Source organism: Bos taurus, chromosome X (genome assembly GCF_002263795.3).
Source record: "Bos taurus isolate L1 Dominette 01449 registration number 42190680 breed Hereford chromosome X, ARS-UCD2.0, whole genome shotgun sequence".
Classification (NCBI taxonomy): Eukaryota; Metazoa; Chordata; class Mammalia; order Artiodactyla; family Bovidae; genus Bos; species Bos taurus.
The window spans coordinates 85,932,751-85,950,074 of NC_037357.1; the positions used below are offsets into that span (position 1 = coordinate 85,932,751).

The 17,324-nt window shown below is 49.7% G+C and overlaps 2 protein-coding genes across 3 annotated transcripts in view; one reads left to right on the plus strand and one right to left on the minus strand.

Moving 5' to 3' along the window:
* The window catches only part of SYN1 (synapsin I), a 63,529-nt gene that overhangs the window by 3,436 nt on the left and 42,769 nt on the right, over positions 1–17,324 (minus strand). For both annotated transcript variants that reach the window (XM_024987763.2, NM_174191.2), the window contains 4 exon segments: positions 2,728–2,790; positions 1,529–1,671; positions 1,355–1,429; positions 1,152–1,254 (listed from right to left, as the gene is read on the minus strand). In XM_024987763.2, the coding sequence (XP_024843531.1) occupies positions 1,152–1,254; positions 1,355–1,429; positions 1,529–1,671; positions 2,728–2,790 (384 nt within the window).
* On the plus strand, positions 6,969–10,808 carry TIMP1 (TIMP metallopeptidase inhibitor 1). The gene is made up of 6 exons (NM_174471.4): positions 6,969–7,042; positions 7,916–8,044; positions 8,799–8,878; positions 9,061–9,187; positions 9,442–9,566; positions 10,535–10,808. The coding sequence occupies exons 2-6, from the start codon at positions 7,924–7,926 to the stop codon at positions 10,703–10,705; spliced, it is 624 nt and encodes a 207-aa protein (NP_776896.1). The 5' UTR covers positions 6,969–7,042; positions 7,916–7,923; the 3' UTR covers positions 10,706–10,808.

Sequence of the window (17,324 nt, forward strand, 5' to 3'; positions counted from 1 at the left end):
CAAACTTTGGTTTGAGAGGCACTGATTATGCAGTGTGGGAAGGCTTGTCTTTTACGAGATACCTTACAGCTTAGGATATACAAACAGGGATGAGCAAATGAGGGCTTACCTACCGGCCAAATCTGGCCCAGCACCTGTTTCTGTACAGTCTGCCCCCCGCCCCCCCGCCTCCTGAACTAAGGGTGGGTTTTATATTTTTTAATGGTTGAGAAAAAAACCAAAAGATTTCATGTCCTGAGAAAACTATATGAAAGTTAAATTTCAGTGTCCATAAACCAAGTTTCATGGTAACACAACCCCCTTTACTTTCTTGCCATATTGTCTGTGGCTGCTCTTGTAGAATTGAGGAGCTGCAACAGACATTATATGGCCCACAAAGCCAAAAATACACACTGTCTGGCCTCGGTAGAAAAAGTTTGCCAATCCCTGCTTTATAGTTTGCTAGGTGCTTTGTCCTTTACAAAGAACTTTGGGGTTTATGTGCTACTTTACAGTATACAAAGCTCCTTGCCCTTGACAAAGGACTGTTGCATATATGGTGTGTTTAGGCTTTAGAAAGTACTTTGCAAAGGGCACCACTGTTTACAAGATGCTTACCATTTATAAAGTGCTACCATTTACTGTGCACTCTGAATTTTCAAGGTATTTTACTTTACAAATTGCTTTACTGTTTGCTAGGGACACTGCTGCTTACAAAGAGCTTTAGAATTTTAAAAGCACTTTGCTATTCATGAAGCAGTACCTTCTTAAGGTACTTTACAGTTCACAGAATGCTTTAGTATCAGCCACCACTCTCTGAAGTTCTTTATAGCTTACAAAGTTCTTTGCTGTCAGCCAAGTGCAAGTTCACAGAATACTTTAAAGATTACTAAGTGCTTGGTCATTCACCATGGTGTCTCAGTTCACAGAGGACATTATAATTGAACAAATATTTTGCTATTCACTAAAGATGTCCAAGTTTCACAGAGCAGTTTAGAATTTACTAAGAATTTTGCCACTTGCCAGGGAAATCCCAGTTCACAAGGCACTTTACAGTTTTACATACTGCCATTCATTCAGGGCTTTCTGGGCCCTGGCATGCTTCACAGAGTGCTGCTGCCCTGCACCTGCTAGTGTGTCTGTGCCCCCACCAAATTCTGGAGTGCTCCCACCTCAATGATGTGATCTCGTCCATCCTTGCCATGCAGCGCTTCCACTGCACAGATGTCCAGTCCCCCAAAAATCTCTGAGCACGTGTCCACCCACAGCTTGTACCTGCCAAAATGCAAGGCAAGGAAGCCTGTCAGTACCTGGTCTGGGCAGCCACACTTCCACTCTTCCCCCCATCAGCCCCCACTAAGGTCAGGCCACCCACCTGTCAGACATAGCAATCTGCTCAAGCATCGCAGAGCCAGTGTTGGTCTTCCAGTTTCCTGACACTGATGTCCTCCTGGAGAACAAAAGGAGACAGGAGAGAGGCTCAGGGGGCCTGGGCTGCACAAGGCAGGGCAGGGGGACCCCTTCCCCAAGCCTTGGTCTTTCCACTCACATGTAGGCCTTGTAGTTCTGCCCAATCTTCTGGATGCGTACATCGTATTTGGCATCAATGAAGGGCTCGGTGGTGGCATACGTCTTGGTCAGTGCCACAACACTCGCAATGTCCTGGAAGTCGTGCTGGTTGTCCACCTTGACCTGTGGGAGTGGGGTGGGAGTCAGGGCCTGGTTAGGACGAGGCGATAGTGGGCAGTGGGGGTGCCTTGGGGCAAATGACACAGGTGAGATGAGTGCACAGAAATTCAGTGGATACCCCCAAGGCAGTCAAGCATGTATTCATTCTGGGCCTCCTGGCTTTTACATGTGCATGCAGATACCTCATGGGGTGTGAGTACATACAACCTGATTTTTAGACTCTTTTACTTTAAATGGGTCAGTTTATGGTATGTGCATTATATCTCAATAAAGCAGTGAGAAAATTGTGTGTATATACAGTATATGAATATGGGCACCCAGACACAAAATCCATTGTATATACAATATATAAACAGAAGCATGGACACAAACATAAAAATTACAAGTCTGCTTTCTATGAACACACAGACAAAATCAGATGGGTGGACAGCACACAGGACCCCGAGACCCTTGAATGTAAAAGATGACATAGTATGTGTTCAACAAAGAGGTCTGCCTACATACAAACACAGTGCTGGAAACACTAACAAATAACAGGACACACAAAACTGGCTGAGTGCAGGAGAGAAAATTGGGCTAACAAATGTAAGCATATGTGGAAAAATACAAATAGATAAAGGACACACATACAGAATTATTTTATTCACTGAATACACAGTATACTTCTACAGGCATACTTTCTTGGAGATACTGTGGATTTAGTTCTAGACCACCGTGATAAAGTGCAGGTCATAATAAAGCAAGTCACAAATTTTTTGGTTTTCCAGTGCATATAGAAATTGTATTTACACTGTATTCTGTTAAGTGAAATACATATCTAAAAGAATAATGTACATACCTTAATTTTAAAATACTTTATTGCTAAAAGATGCTAGCCATCATCTGACAATGCAGGGTTGCCATGCACCTTCAATTTGTAAAAAAAAAAAAAAAAGTACCTGTGAAGAGCAATAAAGGGAAGTGCAATAGAACGAGGTATGCCTGTACTTACACCTGCACAGTGCCAGGAACATGCATCATTTACAAGCACACAGGTCCAAACCCCACCTGGCGACTTACCTTGCCCATCCCAGAGTGTGCGTGCCCCATCTTCACAACCACAGGGTACGTTGTGCTGCTGAGCTGGTAGGGTGGAAAGGCAGAGTGTGGTCAGTGGTCAGGGCAGGAGGGCTGACAGCTTGGGGCAGGGGTGAGGGGAGCCCATCCAGTGGGAGCCACACTCAGAGCCATTTTCCCACAAGAGGTGGGTCAGAGATAGCCAGCTAGCAGCTGGGGGTCACACAGCACTTGGGAGCTCAGACTCCAACCCAGAGCCCTGCCTGCCTTTCCCTCCCTCCACCACCCCCGAGTCCCAGACTTCCCGCCTCTGCTTTCCCGGGCAGAGGCATGGGTAAGGGGTGGGGGACTTTTCCGGAAAAGGGAAAGTTTATTTTTACAGTGAATGGATGGATGATAGAGAAGTGAGTATGTGCATGTGCGTGTGTAGGGGTGTGGTGGTGAGCATGTAGCAACTGGACCCCTCAGCCAGGCCTTGTGTGTGCATCTCTTCCACACACATACACAACCCAGAGACAGACAAACCCTCAGAACTCAGATGTACACTGCCACACCCAGAGGTTCCCACACACGCTGAGACCCAGGCAGTGGAAAGACCCACCGCCAACACAGGCTCTGGAGCACGCCTTGCTCTCTGGCCACACAGCCAGCCAGCCAGCCCAGCAGTATACACTCAACACTTGTAGACATGCAGTCCATACTTGTGGGCACAGACGTACACACAGCCCTCCTCTCACCCAAAGCCATGTAACAGAGGGACACACAACATGAAGATTACCTGTGCAACACTGAGACCCAACCCTCAGAGGCGCACAGAAGTGTGACAGGCACATACAACAGAACTGGGTACATATTCAACACTCACACATGCAATATTCCTAGGCATATGCATACCGAACGGAAAGACCCACCCTACATCCAGAGGTACACACACTTCTAGGTATTCACAGAAGCACTGAGACCCACAACACAGAGACACACCACCCTCCTGGACACATACAAAATGTATCTAGGAACACACATACATATAAAACTTGCCTTGCCATATATACAAACAGGCATGTACACAACCAGGGACACCCACAACCTCTTAAGTACATGAACAACACTCTGGGGTGTGTATGTGCACGCACACACACATTTAGGTGTGAGGATACCTCAAGTCTCCCCCAACCCTGGGCAGGGTAGAGGGAACTGAGTTAGCTGACCCCAGCCTCACCACACATGGATGCACACACAGGGTTGTGCCCTCCCTCCGCTGTGTCGACGGACGACAGGGTAGAGAGCAGCATTCCCGGAGGGGCTGCTGGGGTGGTGGCGGTTCTCAGTTCCCGACACAGGCACAGGAAGCCCGCAAGGTCAGGGTGACCGATTGACCTTCAGGCCTCACCCTCCCTGCACCGCCCCCCCACCTTCCTCATTTCCCAAATTAGTGGCGTCACGATGGGGTGCTGAGAAGCACCAAGTCGTTACCTTGTTGCCAGGATGCTTTAGATAGCGTTCCAGGCAAACCAGGCAGAAATGGCAGGTGATGTAACACAGGCGCACACCCAGCTTACAGAGGTGACAGCACACCCTTAGTTCGGTGCGCAACCCAGACCTGCTTTACAGAGGCAGATACAACTCCAGAAGCAACACAAACATAGTGGGCTATCCGAAACATTCAGGTACACACCACACACACACCACACACATACCACACACCACACAGAGGAGCACACACCACCTAAAACCACACACACAACCCTCAGAAGCAGAGACACAACAGGATGCTGTGTGTAAGCGCACATGCACACTCCCCCCCCCCGAAGTCTTTAGGCCCCTTTTATAAACCTTGTTTTCTCTGGACCTGAGCCTGAACACAACACTGTGTGTATGTGTGTGTGTGCCCACACATGCTGTGCCTGTAGGGATCTCTGAACACTGGGATCCCCGAGCCAGCCCTAGGTTTGAATCTTGGCCTCTCCTCTTCCTAAGGCCGTGTTTAACCCCAAGTAGGTCACTTAACCCCCTCCAGGCCTCAGTTTCCTGATCTGTACATAGGGCACAATCAGGCCCAAGCACGTGGTGTGTGAGAGGACTGTCAGGTGTCTGCACACCCAGCTGAACCCCACATCCCCCACACCCACCTCACCAGGTGGCCACACCAGCTGGACTACCCCTCCAGAAAACCCCACTGGTTTCGAGATCTGCACAATAACCTGCATCCACACAACCCCTCACGTGTAGACAGTGGGCAAAACTCTGTGCTGACTCAGGTTTCAGACTCAGAGAGCTGGCGTCAGAAGCAGTGTTAGCGAGGGGCTGCAGCAGGACTTTCCCTGCCCTCACTTCTCCCTTTGCCCCACCACCGACTTACTCAGCCCCCGTCTCATCACTCTCACTCCCCACTTTCACAATCAGCTTCTCTAAATTCCTGGTTTATGTCTCTTCCCCCTTATCTAGTCCCCCCCCCACCTCCGCCCCAACCCAAAGAGTCATTTCTTCACTCATTCCTGGGCAGATCACTCGACCCCTTTGTCTGTTTCCTCATCAGGATAATGAGAACAGGAATAGTCTCTAACTCACAGATTTTGTGAGGAACACAACAGCTATTTCAGACAAAACATTTAGCACTGGCATGCTAAAGCCTGTGCTGGCTTTAGTATCTGGCACACAGGAAGCCTCCATCCTCAAAAGGTGTTGAGCACTATTATTATTATTGATTTTAACATCCCTAGGTTCAGATCAGATCAGTCGCTCAGTCGTGTCGACTCTGCGACCCCATGAATCGCAGCATGCCAGGCCTCCCTGTCGTTAGCCAATATTAATTGACAAGGAGGTAATCGGGACTGATGACATAGAGTAGCTACAAAGATTTCAGAGCAGTGTTTGATGTGTAGTAATAGTAAGAACTCCCTAGTGCTGGCAGTAGTTTCTGTTGTGGTGGTATTGGTGATGGTGATGGTTGTGCTAACCTTGCTGAGTTAATCAAGCTTAATTAGCAAGGAGGTAACAGAGATCTGACGACAGAATTACACGAAGGCTTCAGGGCACAGTATATAGTAAGTGCTCGGGAAGAGGCTGCTATCATCATTATTATTGGCCTGTCCTCCCTGAACTTACCAAGGATGTTAATTGGCCCTCAGAGCCCTTTCCCAGGACCCAGGGAAGATCCAGGCAGCATCTGGAAGCTGGTGGACAGATTGTCTCACCCCACCCCCCACCAGGGGCATGGGAAGGTTGGTGGGGAAAGGGGAGGGCAGGATGGGAGGGGATCTGTTTTCTACTGACTCACTGGCCTCTTTCACCACCTTTCAGCTCCCCCCACCCCAATGCTCATTCATTCACTGGCAGCTTCCCTGCTTGCCAGGACTGTGCTCTGCCTGGGTTAAGATCCTGGCACCAGTTAGCCTAGGTTCAAATCCCAGCCATGCCCTGTGGTCCTGGGAAAGTTCTTCAGTTCCTCTCTGCCTCCTCTGGGAAATGGGAATAATATCAATAACCATCTCAGAGGCTTATCATGAGCTTGAAGTGAGTTGTGTTAGTTGCTCAGTTGTGTCTGATTCTTTGAGACCCCATGGACTGTAGCCTGCCAGGCTACTCTGTCCATGGGATTCTCCAGGCAAGAATACCCGAGTGGGTTGCCATTTCCTTCTCCATGAAGTGAGTTGGTGCTATATAAATGCTGATTGTTTGCCTGTTTTTGTTTTTTTCTGAGAGGGGTTAAGATCCAGGTTTTGGCTCTACGACCTGAGTTCAAATCCCAGTTCTGCCACTTATTAACTGTGAGCTTGGATAAATCATTTAACCGCCTGTGCCTCAGTTTCCCCACTGTATCCGTCCTCCATTCACCTGCCCTATCTCCCTCCACTGTTTCTATTTGTTTGCTCTCTGCCTCCCCCCACAGTAGTTGCACACCAAAGTGTTTATTGAAGGAAGGAATCATTTGGGCTTCACCCATGAGGGGTTTTGGGGGATGTGGGTGATCAGTTAGATTCTGGAGACTTTAGGAAATTGCATTGGGCGGAATCCTGCCTGTAACCCTCCGCTGAGACCGCCTGGAGGGATAGTGCCTGACGTGGAGACGGGGGAGGGGGTGGTCAGGGCGAGGCTCCGGGGAAGGGAGAGGAGAAGGATGCATCTCCTTTTTGGAGTCCAGGGCCCGCCCCTTGGCCTCCGCGGATGGTGGGCGGATGAGTAATGCATCCAGGAAGCCTGGAGGCCTGTGGTTTCCTACCGCTGCTGCTACCCCGCCCTCGCATGGATATTTATCCTCCGCAGCTCAGGCCCTGCCGCCATCGCCGCAGACCCAGCGCCCAGAGAGGCTACACCAGAGGTAGGCAGGGGCTTGGGCGGCCCGCGGGGCCTGGAACTGGGCTGGAGCGTTCCTGCCTGATACTCGGCTGCTCAGCCTGGCTGGCGGGTACCAGGACCTTGGGCTGGAGCAGGGGAAAAGGGCGGGGGCGGGGGAGGGGGGCTGGAATCGCTCTTTAAATCCCAACACTCCCAACTCCTTTGAACCCCTGACATCCATCCCCAGCTCCCCGAAAGCCACGAGCCCCTAAAGCCACAGCTGTCTCCCAAGCTGCCAAGTCCCCTAAATTCCCTCTTTGTCCCCCAGCAACCCAAACCCCCGAAGCTCCCTCAGCCCCCACAATCCCTAGCCTCCCAAATTCCCAACTCCCTAAACTCAAAGCTTTCTCTGCACCCTAATTCCTCAGGCACCCCACCCCCTTAAGCCCTCAAACTCTGTCAACTTCTTAATCCCCAAGCTCCTCCAAATTCCTCAACTTCCTTCAACTGCCCCCCCTCCTCTATAACTCAATATGCACAACCCCCAAACTCCCAGCCTCCCTGCAAACTCCTTCAGCTCCCCTAACCCCAAATTCTTCAGCCCCAACTCCTCAACCCTCCCACTTCTTTAGCACCCCGAAATTCTCCAACTCCCCCAGCCCCCTAAACACGGCAGCCCCATAACTTACCCACTTACCTAGTGCTCAAAGTTTAAATTGCTCAAACTCCATGACTCCTAAACTCTCCTGACTCCCTATCCCCCTAAACTCTCCTGGGTTCTCAAATCCCCAAGCCCCTTAAAATCCCCACTGTGTCTGTGGAGGGGTGTGGTGTAGAGTAGGGTGGGAGGCCTGCCCAGGTATGTGGATCACCTGGGCCGGGGGCCCTCTGAACCCTCCTCCCCACCCCCCAACAGAACGCACCATGGCCCCCTTTGCACCCATGGCCTCTGGCATCCTGTTGCTGCTGTGGCTCACAGCCCCCAGCCGAGCCTGTACCTGCGTCCCACCCCACCCACAGACGGCCTTCTGCAACTCCGATGTCGGTGAGTGTGCCCACCTCGCCCACACACTCCCAGCTTTGGTTTCCCTCTCAGTTCAGTAGGGTGCACGAGGGTGCCTACCTCTAGAACAATTCCACTCAGCACACTGACTCTGCTTTAGCTGCTCTGCATCCTCATGCTTTCTTGATTACTCAAGGCCCAGACCAACCTCAGAGCCCTTGTACTGGCTGCTGCTTCTGCCTAGTATACCCATCCCTCCAGGTATCCACATAAGTGGCTGCCTTAAATGTCACCTTCTCAGGATGACCTTCCCTGACCACCCTATTCAAAACTTGAACCCCTGTCCCCTAGTACTCCTGATCCCCCTCACCCAGCTCTGAAGTTCCCTATCACACTTACTACCTTCTAGCTTCCCATATACTTAATTATTTCACGTGTGTTTAGTCTCTCTTCTCCTAGTTAGACTGTGAGCACCACAAAGGGAGAGATTTCTGTGTTTTGTTCCCTGCTGTGTCCCTGACACCCAGAACAGTGCCCTGGCACGGAGGAGATGCTCTAAAATATTTGTTGTGTGAACAAACACAGGATGAATATAGGAAAAAGGGTTGAAGCAGTGCTTGGCCAAGAATAGGCATTCAACATACACATGAAGCAATTAACAAATGTATAAATCTCTAGGGTGCTGTCTGGCATCCAGCAATCCCTATTTAAGGATGTGCTTTGCTAGTATTATTGTGATTATTTGCATTGGCCCCTTGCAGTCCCTTTGACTTTTGTTTCCCCTCTTCTTTTGTAGTCATCAGGGCCAAGTTCGTGGGGACCGCAGAAGTCAATGAAACTGCCTTATACCAGCGTTATGAGATCAAGATGACTAAGGTAACCCTTCAGTTCTTGCCCCAGCAGTTCCTAACATCTTCCTCCCCGTCAGAATAAAAGCCTCTGGCCACTGGTTTGGCGGGAAAGTTAGCTGTGATCTCAGGATGCTATCTGACTTCAGGGAAGAATGTGGAGTGGGAGGACTGTGTCAGTACAAGACTCTTCCCTTCACCCACTGACAGATGTTCAAAGGGTTCAGTGCCTTGAGGGATGCCCCTGACATCCGGTTCATCTACACCCCTGCCATGGAGAGCGTCTGCGGATACTTCCACAGGTCCCAGAACCGCAGTGAGGAGTTTCTCATAGCTGGTGAGGTTCCACCCCATTGCCCTGTGCCACGCCAACCCTCCGCTGCTGCCTGGCAACTGCTCAAGTGCAAGGGAAGGGAGGCTCTAAAAGAATGGTCCCCATTGAAATAAGGAATGCCCTAATTTCAGCCTATCAGAAGGCTGGGGCTTTGCCCAGCGGGTGTCAGTGGTCTTGGGACACCAATCTGGTGCCACTCTGTCCCTGGCTCAGCCAGTCAGAAGCTGCCTGTTGACCCCTCCCCTCCCCCGCCACAGGACAATTGTCGAATGGGCACCTGCACATCACCACCTGCAGTTTTGTGGCTCCCTGGAACAGCATGAGTTCTGCTCAGCGCCGGGGATTCACCAAGACCTATGCTGCTGGTTGTGAGGAATGCACAGTGAGTGCCTGGAGCCTGCCTACCTCCTGGAGAGCAGTCCTTTGTCGTGTCCCCAAACCACGGCTTGTTTCTTGCTCCCTCTAGCTATTCCTTGTCCCCATGGCTGCTCCCCAAACCCTAGGGGTATTCCTGATCTCTCTTGCTGTTTCCTCAAATCCGAGACTGTTCCTCTGGACATTCTGCTTGTTCCTTTGCCCTGTGTCTGATACCTGGGGATTCGCAGTTCCCTAGACTATCTGCCAGAGAAGGCAGTGGCAACCCACTCCAGTGTTCTTGCCTGGAAAATCCCATGGACGGAGGAGCCTGGTAGGCTGCAGTCCATGGGGTCGCTAGGAGTCGGACACGACTAAGCAACTTTGCTTTCACTTTTCACTTTTCATGCATTGGAGAAGGAAATGGCAACCCACTCCAGTGTTCTTGCCTGGAGAATCCCAGGGACGGAGGAGCCTGGTGGGCTGCTGTCTATGGGGTCGCACAGAGTTGGACACGACTGAAGTGACACAGCAGCAGCAGCAGACTGCCTGCTTTCTGTTCCTCTCACTCCCCCTTGTGACTGCTCTGCCACTCTGAGGGTTCCAGGATTGCTCCCTGATGGCCCTGGAAGTCCTCTGACCCCAGTGACTGTCTCTGAGCCCCATGTCTCCTTCTTAGGCTTAAGTTTCCTGCATTCCAGTTGTTCCCTGCTACTGCCAGCTATTCCCCGTCCAATGGGACGGTCCCTCCAGGTGACCTGCCTGACTGCTCCCCTACCACCATTCCAGGAAACTGATCTTTGACATGGATTGCTGTCATCTCACCAAGCCCAATGACTGTTCCTCACAATGGGAGGGACTGTTTTTGAGTCTGTAGCCATGTCGGGTGACACCAGGTCTCCCTAGCAGCTCTGTGTTAACAGCTGAAGAGTGCAAAGTTCTCTGGAGGGGCAGGAGGAGAAGCCCTCAGAGCTGTTCCTCCCTCCCCTCCTCCAGGTGTTTCCCTGCTCATCCATCCCCTGCAAACTGCAGAGCGACACTCACTGCTTGTGGACGGACCAGCTGCTCACAGGCTCTGACAAGGGGTTCCAGAGCCGCCACCTGGCCTGCCTGCCCCGGGAGCCAGGGCTGTGCACCTGGCAGTCCTTGCGGGCCCAGATGGCCTGAGTCCTGCCCCCAGCAGAAGCTGAAGCCCGCACAGTGTTCGCCCCTGTTTCCACTCCCACCTTTTTTTCTTCAAGAGGATGAAATAAAGAACTACCACCCAGCAGGCAGTCTCCCTGTGTAGTGTCTGGGAACAAACCTATGTCACTTGATGACCTGGTGGGGGTACCCGGGGACCAATGCTGAGGGAGTGAGGGGTGTCCAATGCTTTTTATATTTTATATACAGTTTGAGGTATTGATAATTATTATGTACATTGGCATTAGCACTGCTGTCATGTAACCTGCCTTACCAACCATGAGTTACTGGATTATCTCTCTACTCAATACTTTAAAGCATTTTACCAGACTAATTTGTCGTTCCTACTCCATTGAGCTTTCTAGTTCAGAAATTATCCTACTGCTGCCACATGGCGGGGGCTTCCCAGGTGGCGATAGTGGTAGAGAACCTGCCTGCTAATGCAGGAGATGTAAGAGACGAAGGTTCAATCCCTGGGTCGGGAAGATCGCCTAGAAGAGGAAATGGCAACCCACTCCAGTATTCTTGCTGGAGAATCCCATGGACAGAGGAGCCCGGCGGGCTACAGTCCATAGGGTCATGGAGTCGGGCATGACTGAAGTGACTTAGCATGCATGCATGCATACCAAATGGCAACCTCACTGGCAAATTCCCCTATTCACAAATACCTCCAGTGGACCAGCTCATTGACAAATGCCCTATCAATCATTTGTAAACAGCTCTCGCTTCAGGTGCTGTCCTGATGTCATCCAGGGAGGACGTTTTACCCCATCCAAACCTGTGGGTGTCACTGTTGCCACCTTAGGTTTTGTACTGTGAGTCTGACTTGAGTGAACAGGGAGACCTCCAGTAGGCCCAGAGGTCCCCCCCAACCCCCATCAACATAACCCAGCCAGGGACTCTGGAAGTAAGGGCAGCCCTGCCCCTGCCCCCACGGCCTATGGGAGATTTCTTGGAAGTATTCATTTGGGGACAAGGAGGGAGGGGGAGAAGGTGTGATCTGAAAATCCCCAAGTTCTGCCCTTCTCCCTCCCCCCCTACTTCTGCTCCCCTCACTCTTTTGATCAACTGAAGCAGTGAAGTGCAGCAAGGGTCCAAAATCAGGACCAACCAGGTGCATCAGCCCACCCGCACCTCCACCTTCCCCTACACAGCTGTCCATTCACGAAAACAGGCCTCTAGACTCAAGCCTCACCTTTCTGGTTCATCTTCCTCCCAAAAACCTGAGTGAGAGACCTTCCAAACACTCCCTTCCTCATGACTTCTTGCTTACACAGCTCGGCCCAGGCCCTTCTCAGTCCCTAGAACCTGCTCCTTACACTCCAGAGATCCAACTGAAGTGAGGTCCCTGGGAACTGGGCTTTCAGATTGGTGCAAACATTCAGTAGAACACTCAAGTGTCCTGTTGACTGGAATCTGCTTTACATAGATACTTGTCGAAGGAAGGGCTTCCCAAGTGACTCAGTGGTAAAGAATCTGCCTGCAATGCAGGAGACCCAGGTTCGATCCCTGAGTTGTGAAGATCCCCCTGGAGGAGGAAATGGCAACTCACTCCAGTATTCTTGCCTGGAGAATCCCATGGACAGAGGACCCTGGCAGGCTATAGTCCATGGGGTCACAAAGTTGGACACAACCAAGTGACTAACACTTACTTTGTCGCAGGAAAAGACTTCCAAATTCCCTCCCATCAGACTACCTACTGGTGCCACCAGTAAGAACCCAGGTCTCCTCCAGGACATTCTGGGTCACCAAGTATGGCCCCCTGGATCCTCTTGGTCCATGTCCTTTTGTATTCCTGGAAGGTTCTGCCAGGGCTCAAGGTATGTCCCAGGGATGGAGGGATTTTCAGCACCCAATGGCTACCTGTGCAGATATTTCCAGCAACAATTTGTGTCTTAATATTGACATGTTGGTTATGCCCTGGGAGGACTGAACCCTGTCCACCAAAAGGGGCAAATGGCAGCCTCTGCTGATGGGTACAAAGAAAGGACCTGGGCTCTGGTGGCCTTGTCTCTATTGGCTCAGCTGCCTGCAAGAGTCTGGCAGCTTCTGACAGTTCACTAAACCCTAGTACCAGCTCCCTGCACTCTTACACCGTTTCCTGACCCCAGGGCCTGTTCTCTGCATGTATTCATGTGTGTTCAGTCGTGTCCAACTCTTTGCAACCCCATGGACTATCACCTGCCAGGCTCCTCTGTCCATGAGATTCTCCAGGCAAGAATACTGCAGTGGGTAACCATGTCCTTCTCCCAGGATATTCCCAACCCAGGGATCGAACCCACATCTCCTGCATTGGCAGGCAGATTCTTTACCGAGACACCTGGGAAGTGCCCTAAGCTCTCCATTATTTTACCCCTGGGAGGAAGGTGAAGTAGAAAGTGGCTGAAGAAGGATGAAGCCTATTGTGGAAATGGTTCTCCTGCCAACCTGCCCACCTACAGGTAGTGCCCTGGATCAGGACTCAATACTTCATGGGATAACCACTAGGCCCTACTGCAGCCCTTTTCACAGAGTCTCAGCACACAAGATCACCTCCCCCAGACCCCAGTAGGACCTCCAGGCAAGATACGCGTAGTCCTGGGGTCATTACACCCCCCATCACTCTTCTGGAAAATCAACTAAAGGACTTCTCTGGTGGTCCAGTGGTTAAGACTCCACATTCCCCATGCAGGGGCCACAGGTTCGATCTCTGGTTGGGGAACTAAGAATCCGCATGCTGCACTGCAGCCAAAAAAAAAAAGAAAGAAAATCCACTAAAGTAAGTAAACTGAGTTGCCCTTCACCCCTAGCATTCCACATGTCTGTGTGTGAAGCTCTGATTGGAAGAGACTCTGATCGCTGAGAAGAAGCAAGTGGGGGGGGGGGGTGGCAGTCTTGTGAGGTGTGCAGCATGGGGTCCAGCTCCACCGGTAGCCTGGGGGCTGGCCCTTCTCACCCAAGCCTCAGTTGTTGATGTTGTTCAATCGCCCAGTTGTGTCCGACTCTTTGCAACCCCATGGACTGCAGCATCTGTCCCTCACCATCTCCGGAAGTTTGCCCAAGATCATGTCCATTGCATCGGTGATATCATCCAGCCATCTCATCCTCTGACGCCCTCTTCTCCTGCCCTCAACCTTTCCCAGCATCTCCCTGAAAGATGGGCCTTGCAGTCCCTACCCAGAATCCTTCTGAAGTCTGTGCTAGCGTTGGAGGATGATTAATGAGTGCATTCACCCACTGGGTATTTTGGGGGTGTCAAAACACATGAAACTCTCATAACAATAACTTCCTATATAATGTTACAGTAATTTAAATTTCTAGACCGGTAGTGTAGTGTAGTGATTAAGAATCTAAACACTCAAGCCACGTCATTTGCATTCAAATCCTGCCCGTTACATGTACTAGCTCTGTGACCTTGGGAAAATTACATTACCTCTTTATACCTGTTTCCACCTCTGTAAGATTGGTATAAAATGAATGCCTAACTCATAGGCATGTAACTTTACGTGTAAAGTGCCTGGAACAGTGCTAGGTACATAGCACTTGTAAGTATTAATTAGGAGTAGTATGATAAATGTAATTTAATGTTTAATAGTGATTATCTGTATCACTAATGATTCTTTACAATATTGAAAATCATGTTTAATGTTGGGAATGATAATTTACAATATTAGAAATAATGTATAATATCAGTAGTAATAATTGAATGCACCCTGGAAAACTTAGTTTAACTCATCATCCTGATATCTTCCCCAGAGATGTAACAAATATTTAATATGCTCATGTGTTAATTTTTTTTTATCATGTGAGACTTTTACACTGCTTCCCAATGTCCAAATCACCCCACTTACAAATACTGACATTTTCAAAGACTTCTGAGGGCAAGCCCTCCCAGTGATAGCGTTCCCCACTATGAAGTCCTCACTGTGGACAAATCATCACATTTATAAATCTCTATTGCTGCCAAAACTATAGGTGACAAATCTCTAAGCCCTTGGCGTATTTTTTCCTTTGAAATGTCCCCTCTCTTTGAGAGGGTAACAGGCAGGAAGGCCAGGGGTCTCCAAATGGAGGAAATAGCCTGCAAGTGTCAGACATTTTTATCTCTCTTAAGCGGCAGGAGGAAACAAACTAGCAATATTTTTTCCTTCTCTATACAAATTTAAAGGGAGGTTTCTCTTAAAATACTGTGTTGCCATAATGACACCCGGCTTCGCCTGAAGTTAGCTATTCTCCAGTCTAGAGATAACCAATGCCTTTTTCTTATGGAAATGTTTATCTTAAGCTATGCTAATGTACTATGCCTTTACCCCAAAACTCTGTCTCCAAGTCGGTTCCGCCTCTTGGCCCAGAACCTACTTGACAAACCAGTATGGATATTGTTCCCCTAATCTATGTAAATGAAACTATTTGTATGGTGGTCTGCCCTTCTTCAAGATTCAAGTTAATCATTTTATGGCCCAGGATAAACCATTTATCCCAAAATGCATCTTATGGGTGAGGGGCCTGGTGCCATTCTGAATTTTAAGACATTCCTTTCTTTCATTAACAGACTGCTAGTGACTATATAACATCCAGCTAAACACTAGCAGGGGGGTACTCTTTCTGCCCCCTTCTGATGCCTATGTCAGAAGCTTTCTCTATCTTCTTTATACTTTAATAAAACTTTATTACACAAAAGCTCCGAGCGATCAAGCCTCGTCTCTGGCCCCGGATTGAATTCTTCTCCTCCGGGGGCCAAGAATCCTGGTGTATTCGCGTGATTCAACAACAACCTTTCATCTTGGGGGCTCGTCCGGGATCCTTCAGGACAAGGTAAGGATGCTTGGAGCTTTAGTTCTTTGTTCTCTTAGCGAACACGTTTTCTGCTGTGCTTTACTAACTCAACCGTGTGCTTGTGTGAATGAATGGCATGCCCTGCGTGAAACAAGTAAGGAGCCCTGCTCTGCGGTTCCACGGTGATCTCATATGGCTTACGGCAGAAACCTGTCGGGGCGTTATACCGACCTGCCAATGCCAAGAGGCACCCAATGTCTCCTTCGAGAACCGACCAGAAATGAACAAAGCGTGTGGACCGAACTCTCCTTTCTCGGTCAAACTTTTCGGTCTCTTTGACCATTTCATAACGCCTTGGGAATTAGAAGTACTAACCTAATCTATCGGATCATAGACTTTCAAGGGACTTGTGATCTATACTGTTACTGTATACTGTGGCTTAGGTCCCAAACTTGGATTGGTAGTCAAGAAAGTGTCTAGCCTCGCTAGGAATCGAAAGTTCGGAAGCTAGATGGAGCTCTAGCTCCCAGAACATCTCTGAGGTTAAAGGTTACTCAGATTGGGACTGCGATGGGTTTTTTTTTTCTTTGGTAATGCCGGCTCTTAGTGGATCAGAGGAGGCTGTTATACTGGTGTGGTGATGCTTGGAAAGAACATCTCAGTTTTATGTTCGCGTCGGTCTTATTGTGGTCAGGAAATACTCAGGGTCGTGCACAGGCACTCAGGTGACGAATGTTTCCCACAATGGTCTTAGCTTGGGAGGCATTCCGGAAAGTTACTCTGATTCACCCCGGGTGACATCAGAGGCAAGCAAGGTTAAGGGTGAAGAGCTGGACGTCAAGTAGGGATGCTATCAAGTCTACCCCTGGTACATCCCCACCCCGTCTCGGTGGTAGAACCGGGAGGGACGAGTACGGCCCCTGCGTCGGTAAGGGACAGACTAAGTCCGACCAGGAAGGAAAAGCTTTTGGTGTAACGTCTGTCTACACCCCCATCTAGAGCAGGGAGGGACGCCTCCGGTAGGAAAAATGGCGCTGGTCGCTTTTTTTCTCTCTTACAGATGGGAGCTAACAATTCCAGCCTCACTCCTTTGAACTGTATCCTGAAAAACTGGGATAGATTTGATCCCCAGGGCTTAAAGAAGACACACCTGGTCTTCCTATGTGATACTGCATGGCCACGGTATCCATTGGAGGACGGCGAACGGTGGCCAGTTGGAGGGTCTCTTAAGTATAATACTGTTCTACAATTAGACCGGTTCTGTAAGGAACAAGGGAAATGGGTAGAAGTAGCATATGTGTTGCCCTTTTTCTCTCTGCGAAATATGCCAGACTTATGTCCTAAGGGTATAGATTTGGGTGTGAAACCTTCAGCTCCTCCCTATCCTCTTCCTTTGCCCCCGTACCTGGGACTCCAAACTGGGATTCAAACTGCCCACATGGAGGTCCAAACAACTCCTGTCTCAGTACGACCTCAGACTACTCTGGTTTCAGTAGAAACTCAGACCATCGAAGTAAGCGATGAGATGGAGGACAGGAGACAAAGAGAAGAGGAAAAACAGGTTTCTCCAATCTATCCCTGGGATCATATGCACAGAGCAGCCAGAGAGACTGAGGAACAGCCACACAAGCTGTTGCCTCTTTATGAAACACCCACCAGGAGAAATAATCAGTCCATGAGAGTTAATAAGCCTTTTTCTTATCAAGAAATACAAAGAATCAAGGAGGATCTGGGAGACTATTTAGAGGACCCAGAAAAATATATCAGAGCTTTTAAAGGTGTTACTTTGCTTTATGACCTCACTTGGAAGGATGTGATGTATATCTTGGGACAAACGCTAACTCCTGAG